This window comes from Rhea americana, unplaced genomic scaffold, assembly GCF_003343005.1.
Source record: "Rhea americana isolate MKP2758 unplaced genomic scaffold, rheAme1 scaffold_278, whole genome shotgun sequence".
NCBI lineage: Eukaryota > Metazoa > Chordata > Aves > Rheiformes > Rheidae > Rhea > Rhea americana.
In genome coordinates this window covers 639,627-652,202 of record NW_028186399.1, presented here as the reverse complement: position 1 = coordinate 652,202, position 12,576 = coordinate 639,627, and the positions used below count along the sequence as shown (strand labels likewise).

General features: G+C 49.2%; 1 protein-coding gene across 2 annotated transcripts in view; it reads left to right on the top strand.

Annotated features, from left to right (window-relative positions):
• Positions 1-5,987: 5,987 nt before the first annotated feature.
• MARCHF2 (membrane associated ring-CH-type finger 2) overlaps positions 5,988-12,576 on the top strand; it is a 30,709-nt gene continuing 24,120 nt past the window's right edge. The window contains exons 1-2 of one of the 2 annotated variants that reach the window (XM_085308510.1): positions 5,988-6,211; positions 12,114-12,338. In XM_085308510.1, coding sequence (XP_085164636.1) covers positions 12,163-12,338 — 176 coding nt within the window. In that variant the 5' untranslated portion in view covers positions 5,988-6,211; positions 12,114-12,162. Of the gene's footprint in view, positions 6,212-9,820; positions 10,795-12,113; positions 12,339-12,576 lie in introns of those variants that run through there. The other variant, XM_085308509.1, reaches the window with a different exon arrangement.

Genomic DNA, 12,576 nt, shown 5'->3' with positions numbered 1-12,576 from the left:
GCCGCCGGGAGCCGGCGCGGCGGGGAGGCGCCTCGGCCGCGGGAGGGCGGCCGCTGAGTGCGCGGCGCTGCGCGGAAGCGTAACTCGGCGGCGCGACGGTCCTTCACGCGTCCGTTCTTTTGATTATTCTTTAATTATCGTTATTTATCGCTGTCGCCGCGGCTCTAAATAACCGCTTGGGAAAAGGTTTCCTGGCGGCGGGGCTCTCGCCGCYGCGTCTCGCCTCTCCCGCAGCCCCGCGGCCGCCGGCGCGCCYCTCCTGCCGGCGGGCTCCGCGGCACCGCTCCCCCCGTGCGGCGGGAGCTGCGGAGCCGCAGGCTGACCTGGAGCGAAACCGGTAACTGCCGCCGCCTCGCTTAAACCGCTCGTGTGGAGGCGCCGGAATCCGCCGCGGGACGAGCTCGGGAGGGCCGAGCGGGGCGTTGGAGCCGCTTTTCTCGGTATCGCCGACGTTCGCTTGGGCACGTTTTAGATCCCGTGCAGAGATCGAGATTAAAACSCCCCAAAACCTCCCGCAGCGCTCCTCTGGCCGGGGCTTCTTGTCCGTGCAGTGGCCTGGCTGGCTGGTGACCCGCGGACACGGCCCTCACCTAAACGGCGAGAGTTAAGGTTGTTTTGTAACTCGGCGTCTCAGAGCAAGCTGTGCAGAGCTCGGGTTTTTTTTTTGTTTTTTTTGTTTTTTGTTTTTTTTGGAAAAAAGGGAGCTGGGATGGCTTTGAAGTCGGTGCTCACGATGACTTGCTGGAAACGGCAGCGTTATCTGGAGCAGATCTGACATTGTCAAGCACGCTCGTGTTCGATGCTGTTCTCCCCAAAGCGTTCGGGGACTGGGCCGTCCCCTGCTGACGGGTGTACGACGAAGGTCCGTCCGTGTGGCCCCGCTCCTCGTCGCACCCTGTACCCTTTATTTGCTTGTGTTCGAGGGACTCTGTGTATCCAGCCTCCTCCCCTGACTTGCCTCTCCAAATTCTTTCCCCTCCCTGTTACCAGGCCTCATTTCCTTTTGGGCTTTCGTTCTCCYATTCTGCTCTGCTTCGAGCAAGCACTTTTCTCTGCCTTTCCCTTCTGAAATAGTTTCTAGCACTTCTCTAATCTTCTAGACCTTTTCCAGATTCTTGCCAAGAAGCCCTCTGACGCGGAGCTGCTGTAGGTCGGCTCCGATGGCCGTGGCCAGTCGCCTTTATCCACCGCGCTCTTGGGAACGTACAGCCCGGCCTGGTTGCCAAGCTTACACATGCACCGAGTAATCCTTTTAACAGCTGGATGTTAGCCTTGTCTTTCCAAGGCTTAAGCGTTTAAGGATTATGGAGACAGCTGCAGGGGGAGTGTTTGGAGGGCTAGTGAAGCCGTGGTTTTCCAGGTGCGTTTTAAACTGTGGCAGTGTACTCCCCCTCCTCGGAAAGAGGTTTGAAGGGAGAGAGGAGCTGGGACTGCGAAATCTTTGTCGCGTGCTCTGTAACAGCGAATTTAATAACTCAAGTTGGGGGCACGAGGCTTAGCAACCCATGGACCGTGGGTTACAGGCCAGCCTTCGGCAGTAAGGAGCCGTTAACTTTCCCGGACGCAGACCGGGTGGCGCAGGAAGCAGCCGAGCACGTGCTTAAGGTCCGTACCATGAATGTTAAATACTACCTGTGTAAAATCGGGATCGGAACAGGTACAGCCTATGGTTGGCTAATCACCCTGCTGGCAGTTTTTAAGAAACAAATGAAAACAGAAACAAGCAGTAGAACTGATGGTTTCTTGTTTCCAGTCTGTTTAGCTGCCTTTTTTTTCCAGCGGAATTGCACTGAGCCTGCAGGCTGAGGTCATCCCATGTTGGACACCAAGGAGATGGTGCAGGCAAGCAGTATTATGAATGTACTAACTGCAGACGACTTCTCTCAGAGCTTTTTTTTTGCCAAAATAGATGCTGGAAAGGGGGCTTTCCYACTCTAGGTTATTGATGCTGGCCTGGATCAAGCAAGTGCGGGACACGATGTTTCCCTGAGAAGAAGTTAAAGGTTCCTCAAAGCAGCAAGCACAAAAACAGCCCAAACCACTCCCAGCTCAGGCTGGGAAATGAGGAGGTTGAGACTCAAGGTGGCCTCTGAGGCCCTGTTAGTCATGAGGGACTGTTGCAAGTCCTCACCACATGTTTCATTATTTTTTAAAGTAACTTGGCTTTTTTGCACTTAAAAAAAAAAAAAAAAAAAAAAAAAAAAAAAGCCAAGCCTTAGCAGATGAAGGGGGAAATCAAGTGTCCTGAACTGTAAACTACCAGATGAGTTTATTTTTCCCCTGCTTGACTTTGACTCAACTTTGGATGTTTGGAGATCTCAGAGTTTCCGTTTTCTAAACTGTTGGCTTTTTTTGCTCCAGAGTAAAGTTCAAACTGTTGTCTTTTTAGCCTCCCCCCCACACACATACACCAGTTTTATTTACTCAGTTTAACTTATGCTTCTGCATGCTCTTAGTGCAAACTCTTACACAGAGAGAGATGATCTCCATTTACTTACATTTGTCCCCTTGAAAATACACTAACTGCGTCAGGTCTCTGTGTTGTACGAGACAAATCATATGACAAATAAAGCTGCGGGTTACTGTTAATTGCATCAATGAATGGAGCACAGAACCAAATCAATGCTGCTGTTACGCAAGCACTCCGTGAAGTTCACAGAAAATGGCTTTTCTGTGGGTTTCAACTCTAGCCTAAGCTGTGCTGAAGCACAGTTCATGGTTTGTCGAGGAGGTTAATGCCACGCGCGCGAGTAGCAGGTTCTCCGCTTCTCCAGATCYGAGCTCTCGTTCTCCTCCCTGCTCTCTGGTCAGCTTGAACTGCGACAGCGCCGGTCCTGCGCGGATGCCGCCACCTTCGCCCTGTTGCGTTTAGACCCGTTTGCTGTAGTTGGGCCAGGTCGCGGCTGCAGCTCGTCGGCTCCGCAGCCGCACGAACGCCAGCCGGCGCAGCTGTGCTGSGAGAGGTGGTTACCCGCTCGCAGAGCATTTGGGAGACCACTGCTGTTTATTGCACTGCGTAAAAGTACGGGGCGATCCTCCGCCACCTGCCTGCTTACAATTTCCATCRCTTTTCGCTATGCTGGAAAGTGTCTTCTCGTAGCTGTGGTGGTTACAGGTTATGAAAAGTCTGAATGTCGTGGTAAAATGCAGAATAGCACAAATGCTCAAGGCACAGCCCGACAAAATACCTCGGGGCAGGGACTGAGCCCTTCGTATCCACTGGCAAAGAGAACAGCCGACATCAGTCGTACTGATCTTCTGGAGCTCTCTCGGTCGTGCAAACGCATCACTTGCCCTGGGCCTCACCAGGACAAGCAGTGTTACAATCTGAGAGCTGTGATTTGTCTCCATTTTCGATCAAAATGTGCATCTGTAAGTTTGCTTTACTTTCAGATTTTAAGCAGCAATTATAAGTAAACTTCTCAACTTTCCAATTCCTGATCTAATATAAGATGATAACATGTGGTTAACCTCAGGGGCAAACATAGCTTAGCTGTTAAACATACTGTAACTGCTCTTGCAATTTTAATCAGTTGACATGAAGTCATGAAAACAGACTGAAGAAAATGTTCTCCTGCTGTCCTCAAAATCTGAATATTTTTTTAGAGGGGGAATGCACAGTATTGGCTTGGGGAACATATCAAGCACAAACAAATCAAATGTAGTTTCTAAAGCGCTTCTCAGAAATTCAAAGAGGGGAGTGTAGGAAAGCTCTTGCAGTCTTGGCTGTTGCCATGTCTACTTGAAATTTTGACTGCTTTAGTCCTGTTTCAAGTAAAAATACTAAGGTTTAGATTTGAGAGGGRTGGGAGGGGAAGAGTTTGCAAGGTGAACTACAGCTCTGGACTCTCCTCAACTTTTTTGCCCYTCTCCTAATTTTTCTTGTACTTCCTTGCAAACAAATCAGTCAAGGCCTTTGTCTCCGGAAGAACTGCAAATGCAGCCTGGGCAAAATCTTCCAAACTTAATTGGGAAGAAGAGAGAGACTGGGATTTTGCAGCATGGGTRTTAATAGCGAAGTTTTACTTCGGAGTGAGGAGGGAATTCGTAGTGTTAAGGAGCAACTAAAGGGAGGACGCTGGCTAATCCTGTTCGTTACATACAGTTAATCCTGTTTGTTGACTGACCACGGAGGAAGAGGATGCTCCAAGTTCATGCCYGCTTTAGAGCCCTTCAGGCACGGACGGGTGGAGGAGTCGGCCGCTGTGGCAGTGCCTTTGCTGGAAAGCTGTGTGCTAAAGAGCACGGGGGAAAAAATTAGGTAGCRAAATACAAACAGACAAGTTAATGTAGGATCAGATATCTCCGTTCAAAGATTAATGTGCTGCCTGGTTTTAAATGGTTGCGCGCTGGCCGCATCCTGCCCTGAGCAGGGTTGCTGCGTGCTGGCGGATGGTTTGTTCCAGCTTGTCTCCAGGCGGAGCGTGGTTGTTTGTATAGCAGTGTACGTGGYGCTTTATAAACCAAGAGCGAGGACGCTGAAGCGAGCGCAAGCCGTCTTGGCATAGGGCTGCGGATCCTGAAATAATGTTTTGCGTCCTTCTGAGTAATCGCCTCTGAGGCAGCGACCCCTCCAATGATGTGCGGGCACTTCTTTGGTGATCTGATGCATGTGCTGTTGCGATAATAAAGTCGATGTTTTTCTCCTGTATTTCCCCAACTGGAAAATTAATTTGCTTTGACTAAATGGAAACTGCCTGGCAGGTGGCTGTGTAGGGCAGGGGACCTGTTGAGCTTTGGCATTGCTCAGGTCCTGCCTCTCTTGAATGGGGAGTTGTCTGAAGCGACAGGCATAGAAAACAGAACTTTTCTGGCTCTTATTTTAGCAGAGAACACAGGTGCAAAGAGAAGTAAAAGGCCACTTAACTCCAGAGCCTTCAGGTGCAGGAAGAGTAGGTGGGAGCAGGTCAGAAGAGATGCGCTTGTGGGTGGTAGAAGACTTGTTTTCTCCACGGATGGGTAATGCTTTTGCAGGCATWGCTTTTTGGGCACAGTAGCCAGGTATTTTTCACACTGTTTCATGATTTCAGTGAAACTTTAAAGCCTGGCAAAAGCATCTTTCTTTTCTTTTCTTTTCTTTTATTTTCTTTTCTTTTTTCTTTTTTTTTTCCTTTACAGATAGAGAGTGGTCAAATGCGGAGAGAGGATGGCATGAAATCAGTATAATCTCATTTATATTGTGAGCCATGTTGCTGTTCACCTGTCTTAAAAAAAAAAAAGAAAGAAAGAAAAGCCTAGTGTCTTCTAAATACTTGGTGAAGGAGCAGGTGTTTCTCATGGCCCAGCTGTTTTCAGTAGTTTTGTTTTAAAACTTGTTATTAAACTGGCTGAATGACTGATTTTTGGTTGGAGATGCCCTCTGCAAAGAATTCTCTCCTAATGTTGCAATTCATTTTTCCAGATGTCGGTAATTAAAGTGCAGTAAACTTTCCTTTCGTGTGGTCTCRTGGCAGATAAAAAGTCTCAGAAGATTCGAGATTACTTGTTCATTTTGGCACTCCAGCTGTAAGGCATGGCCTGATCTTTTCCAAGTACAACTTGCAACAATAAAAAAAAAAAATCATCCTTTAGGCATCTCATTTTTTTTATTGATATTCTTTTCCCCAGTGTGTAAGTTTGAACCTTCTGCTTCTTTTTGAATATTAAGTAATATGTTATAATATATTAGGCAATATACTTCTAAAATTCAGTTTCTTTGGGGGAAATAAGGAGGTGAGTGACAAGAGATGTTCCCTAAACCCTGGGGTAGCGGGAGCCCCTCTACATTACAGCTCTGCTGTGTTCGCACAAGGCTGGGAAGGGAGCCCACCCCTACAAGGCTGTTTGAAAATTAGGGTTTGCTGGCTCTAGTTTGGCAGCGTTGCGAGACGCTGATAGCGGGGAGCTAGCTGATCAGATAGGCTGAAGGTTTTGCAGAGGAAGGGTGTGTATGAATGCATACTTTAGAGAGTTGCATCATAAGGATCATGAACGCTCACTGTCGTATTTCCTTACTGGCAGAGAATAAAACCAGAATCTTTCTGCTCAAAAAAGAGAAAAAGAAATCATATTCTTTGGAATACTATCTTCATCTGCGCTGGGAAAGCAAACTCGCTTAGCATCAAAGCATAATCTAAACGATCAAGACTTGAGACAGCCTTTCGGATGTATCTGAAAAGTGGCCTGGTCTAGAAACTGCAAGTTTTGATCATTTGTCCACAGCAAAAGCCAGGTAAGTAAGGCTTGTGCTACTATTTCAGGACTTCTGAACTGTATTACAACAGTAAGTGGAAGGCAGCTGGGCTGGGACCCTTATAGMTGTAGGTCATGTAAATATGTGACAAAAACAGAAGTCCCAAAAGGTTGTTCCCTATAAGCTTCTCATGTCCTCCTGGCTGCTAGCTACATGGTTAAACTTGGCACATCTTACAAACTTCAGAAGCTCAGCCGTGGGGACGGGGAAGGTAAGCCTCCTTGGACAGCTGTGCCACTTCACAGTGTGCTCAGTCTGCAGCTTTTGCTTTTAAAGGTGTGGGAAGAGGCTTTTCCTGATGTGAAACTTGTTTTTGTTTTTTTAAGGCTCACAATCTCCAGGACTGAGTCCCTTGGGTGTTTTCTTTTCTGGTTGGTTTGTTTTTCTGTTTTGAGCTTTGGGGCAGGTCTGTCCCGTGACTCTGATTCACAGCTCTGCCCCACTGGCACTGCCTGAAGAGCAGGTTAATGTTGAAGTTTTTACAGCACCTCCTTGAACTCTGACTATCAACTAAATGTTGCAGACGAGGCAGGAAACTGAGAAGCTGCCTGGGGAGCGAAATGCTCTCCTGTGCCTGTTATCCAGCTTACTTCGAAGTGCTTTGAGAGCTGTCCTGTGACATCACGTTTTATTTTAAGTGTTTGGAGTTATGTCATAAAATGCTGTGAGCATCGCTTTTCCCACCAGACAGGCCTCATTGCACCCTGACTCGTAGATCCATTGCATTCAGATGACTCCTAAGCTTATGACTCACCAAATTTCTTCTGAAGTCCTGGCAGATGCAGAGGTTGCAGTGAAATCTCATTGCTGAACTGCCTGCTCTGTGTATGAGAGAGCACATATCTTGCAAAGCTTTAAAACTATGTTCAACTTCTGGATTGGRTGTGGGCAGATCTCTTGGTTGCTTTTTGAGTGCTTTTAGGGCATTATGCGGCAGGCCTAGTGAGTAACTCTTGAGAGCTAGATGGCTGACACAGAAAAACGTTCTTTTTTAAAGAGCAAAACAGCATGTTTAAACAAACAAAACCAAAAAATAAAACCCTGCAGCAGTCTGAGGCCAATTCTTGTGTTTTGTTGGTTTTGGTTTTGCTTCTTTTTAGATTAAACCAGTTCTGCAACCTTTCAATAGGAGGAGGGAGCACTTCCCAATCTGCAACCCATCCTGTGCATGAATACATTCGGTGGCAGTATCTCATGGAGCGTGGTCACTATGGGCGATGGTGTCTAAGGCTAGAGGTTGCCCTCTGGGGTAGACAGGACGCAGGAGCATCTTGCTGGTCTTCCAGAACTGGGTATCTACAGGCCCTGGTTAGATGTTCCAGGCATCTGYGGTGGGCAGACCTGCGTGCCAAAAGGCACGCTGCAAACCTGTGGTTGCACTTAAACTGTGGAGATGCACGCGTTGGCTATATGAGACGGCACGTGGGAGGAGGCATCCTTAGATGTGGCAAAGGAAGCAATTCTTTGTGCTCTCTTCCTCAAGAAGTTTGTTTTCAGACATCTTAGAGCCATAGGATTTGGGAAATCCAGTTTTACTATTGAAAAGGAGAGCTTTGATGTTTGAAAATGCCCTTTAGAAACTGAAAGCCTTTAGTTTGCTATCTAGTGACACTTGCAGAATCATGATTAGAAGATATAGCACCTGCAATCCCAARTTAGCTGTAACTAATTTACAAAGGCAAACTTGATAGCCTTGCTCCTGGGTGTTAAACAGCAATTGGGTTTTTGACCCTCTGCGCACAAAATTTTATGGATTACTAGCTAATTTTTTTAAAGAAGGTGMTCATGTACAGATGAGTGGGTTATGTTGACTGTGGAACTTGGTTATCTCCTGGTGTTACTGTAGTGAGGCATCAAAACATAGTTACTGTAATCAGGGAAATGGATTAGTCGGCGGGGAGTGAGGTGAACAGACTTCGCCCCTGGCAGCCTTGCCAGGAGCTGAGTTTTCTTTGGGGAGATGTTCCRGGGAAGCCAATCTATGCAAAAGCCAGTGGGCAGGAGCTGCACCCAAAGAAGATGGAGATGCTTCTAGTTGCGGTTTGCTCTGCATTCAGTCAAAGCATCAAAATTGCTCCGAGGGTTTACATCAGTTTAAGTATTTATCATGTAAACAGTCCGAGAGGAGCAACAGTCTGAACCTAACAATTTTCCGTTACTGCAATCCTCCTTCCACCTTAACCTTTCCTGCTGTCGTCTTTCTTATCTTGATTCTGGCTCTTCTCTTGGTGGCTTTGATGGAGTTATCTGGCTGGCTACAGTTTCCCTGCCTGAGAGAAGTAATGGTCTTACAGGGTCGCAAAGTCCAAGTATGCAGAACAGAGCTGGGGAACCATTTAGCTCCTTGTCCTTTCCATGTTCCTGTTGGGCAGGCAGTCTTCTGGATGGAGARCAGGAGTAGTCCAGCCTGATCGGTGCAGTCTTGGGCTGTTTAGTCATTTTGGGGTGTTTGGAAAACCCCTGTTGCTCTTTGCATGGTATAAACTGGGTCATGGTTTTTTGCTCTAAAGGTTGAAGCCTGGTAAGGTGGATACTATGTGGGCACGTTTTGCATGGACCAYGTAGCTGGCAGGATCCTACGCAAGCGCTGAGGTCTGTGCCTTGGAACGGCGARTAGGCGCTAGCCGCTCTACGAGGAAGCGGCTCACCCCTCTGCACATGTTTGCGAGTTTTGGAGCCCTAGTGCATAACTCATTCTTCTGAGCCAACTTTCCAGAAACAGGGTTTGTTTTTCTTCAATTTGAGTAAGCTCTACAAACTCAACCATTTGTATCTTGGATCTGCTCAGAGGCTTAGGATACAAAACACTGCCTAAAAGGGACTTCTGATTTATTTGCTCTTGTCTAACTTCAGCAGCAGAGGAGACATCAATAATAAGCCCAGCGTCTCAGAGGCCCCCTTTTTTTTTTTTTTTTTTTAATGGGAACAAGGAATGCATCTCCAAGGAATGGGCTGAGAAGTCGTGGCCGCCTGGAACGAACAGTGCGTGGTTCGACGCAGCTGTTTGGTTCTTGATCCCGACTCTGAGTTTTGGGGCTTTCTGCTGTGACGTTGAGTTTGGACGCGGTGAGCTGTTGACAGTTGTGAGCGAAGTCTGCGTTTTGAGCTGAAGCCTTAAGGGAGCTGGGAAAGGGGCTGGCCTGGCTGTGCGCTGYGGTTGATGTTCAGCTGGGTATGAAATTGGAACTCGAGCGCGCTGCAGATGTTATCTTTGGATTTCAGTTTCTTCCTYGCTGACTGTAACTATGAAAATCTCTCTGCTTTTCCTGCGTGTTTACTGAATGACATGAGTCAGTTAAATATTAAAGCAGTGAGTTCAGGCTCCACCCTGGGATGGACCCCGACAAGGAAATGCCAAACAACTTGTAATAGAAAACCACGCGTTTCCTGATGGGCTGCCGGGCGGCGATTCCCCTTCAGCCCCGAGTCGGGCTGCCGGGGCGAGGACGCGGCGCTGCCTGCGCCCGTCAGACGCGCGGCACGAAAAGCCTCAGTGTAAATACTCCCGGGATGCAGGGAGCGAGGGCAGTTTTCTTCCAAGACGCAAACGGACCTTTTTCCTCTAAAAAACAAACAACATTTTGGCTGAACAAATGGAACTGAGCTTTTTATTAAAAGCATATACCTCCCCTTGTCTGCTTCAGTAAGGGGCTTTGAAACTTGAAAGAACTCCTTTGCTTGCAAAATAGCTGACTTAAGTCATTCCAATAGCATTTATCATCTTACTTTTTGCTCCTTGGTATTGGAGAGCTTGGAGCTTTCTTTCTTTTTTTTTTTTCTTCTTTTTTGAAGGAAAGTATTAAGAAAAGTGGTTCAAACCCTGCATGCTTTTTGCCCAGATGGAGAGCTAGGCTGAGCCTCTCAAGCTCGTGCTAAAGTTGATGGAAAGATTCCCGTTTATCTTGGTGGGAACTGCCCTGCCCGCAAGCTYGAGCCGATTCCTGCTCAGACGCACAGGAAGGCTGGAGAGTCGGTTATCAAAAGCAGCTTTAATAAACTGGCAAGCGAGAAAATGATTCAGGGACTTTTAAAGGGCCTTAGGAACATCTTCTCGCAGTGCGGGCTCGAAGGCGGCGCGCGGGGTCGAGGCGCCCGCAAAGCGCCGTCCCCCCTCCGAGGTGTTCGCCGCGAAAGGAGCCTTTCTGACAGAGGAGGCTTTCGGTTGTGCGAGTCTTGCTTAATTTTCAGGCCGCGAAAGAGYGCTGATCCTTAGCCAAAAGAAGTGTTTTCGGGGGCTTCAACGATCACGTTCTCACTCTGGATTTTTTTTCCCCCTCCTTCTGTGGTCTGGCCAAGCCTCCAGCTAGGAACAAGCCCTGATTTCCTTTAGCTATTTTAGTTTGACTCAGGCTTCGCCGAGCCTGATGAAAGCGCAGTTCCGTGGGAACGTCTGACTCCTGTTGTGCAGCGGTGGCGAAACGAAAGCGCTTCCTGAGATGAGATGGCCAAGGTTTGTTTGTGTGCATCTACCGCCAGGAGACGGAGATTGAGCGTTTCCCCCCGCGCGCGCCCCCGTCTCTCCTGGATTAAACAAACCTAATTCTTTCAATATTTCTTCTTGGGTAAGTGCGGGGTTCCCCCCCCCCCCCAGACCTTTTACGCTTTTCATTGCTTTCATTTTAGCTTCTTTTATGGGCCTGTTTCTTTCTTGAAATCCAGCCACCAGAATGAGACGCTGGTCCAGCTATGACCCTCGCAGCCCTGGTGCGCAGGGACTGCCGTGAGTCTCTGCAGTCCTGTTTACAGACACGAGGATTTTGGGCTTTTCCAACAGCGTGATGTTGTTGGCTTGCGGTCAGGTGGTTACGAATTGTAACCGCAGCTCTTTATTTCTGCGCGGCCACCTCTTAGGGACTAGGGCGAGGGAAACTGCTGAAAATGGGATTTTCCCGAAGCTGCAAAACCCTTCTGTCTTGAGGGTTGAGATGAGTCCTGCTGGGGAAGAACGCGGCAGCRTGGGGCAGAAAGCTCCGCCACGTGCCTGCGCCCCGGTGCTCGTCCAGCGTCGCTTTGGGGCTTTTTCTGCGTCTGCTGCCCGATTCTTGAACTTGCTGCTTGTCCCACGTGCTGGGTAAATCCCGGGGGCGTTGACAGCGTGATGCTGTGCCTTGCTATGTGCGCGTGGCTAAAGGTGGTTATCAAAATCACGCTTGGCCTCAAGCGTTGAAAGGGGAAGGGAGGAGAYCTGGGCCCTCCTGCCCTCTTGGGGAAGCTCTCAGAAGTTTTACAACGCTTTTGAGTGCTGAATACCTGCACGTTCGCTGTTGGGACGTAGCACGCGGGCTGCGGAAGCGAAAGTGCGGGCGTTTCCATAAAGAAATTAAAAAAGGGAAAATCAAAGGGCAGGGRAGCCCTTGCGGGTTTGGTGGTTCGGTGAACAGGCGTTGAAGAGCTTGGAAAGCCCCTGAACGTAACGCGCTTGAGGATGGTCGAGTGCGGTGCGCAGRCGAAACTTTGCAGCTTTTACAAAGGACACGGGGGAGCGTTTTCAGTACCGCTCTAGCCAAACTGCAGTGGGTCCCCGGAGCTTCTGGGTGCCTTCCCCTCCTCTGCGCCAGCGAGTGCGGTTTGAAAGGCTTTAACCTGAGTTAAAGGGTGGCTACCGTGAGTTCTCCCTGGGAAAGGCAAATTTGCAATTCTAACACTAACTTATGTAAGTAGGACACTTTGAGTCTTACTTTTATATTTTATGAGGCTGCCTTAACATATTAAAAGGGACAGAAGACTAGTAAAAGTAGAGATTTTTTGGCRGGGGGAGCTCCTAGGTGTGCATATGGTAGCGAGGGCACTGCCAGCCCGCGCGTGGGTCCCGGAGGAGGGCGGCGAGGGGGCAGTCCGGGGTGCCAGGCGTTCACCTCCRTGCCGTTCCCGTTCCCCGCAGGTCTCCGTGCTGCCAGCGCCGATCCCCAAGGCGGAGGCCCAGAGCTGCCATGACGACAGGCGACTGCTGCCACCTCCCCGGCTCCTTGTGCGACTGCCCGGGAAGCGCCGCCCTGTCCAAGTCGGTGGAGGACTCCGACATCGGGCGCCCGCAGTACGTCACTCAGGTCACCGCGAAGGACGGCCGGCTCCTCTCGACGGTGATCAAGGCGCTGGGTGCGCAGAGGTAAGGCAGGGCCGCCTGCTGCTTCCGAGAAGGGGCTTGTGCTGATTGCGTCCGTTTTTCCCTTTTTTTGTGGCTCTTAAGCGCTGCAGGAGACAACAAGGTCTCGTTTGTGAAGGTGCTTCCCAGGAGGCTAATATTGAGGGCGATCCCTCGTTAGCCAGATGCTGTCCAGCCCTGCGCTGGCTGCGCGGGAGCTGCTGCCGGTCGGATGGGTCGGCGCATTTGCGGAATCCCGTCG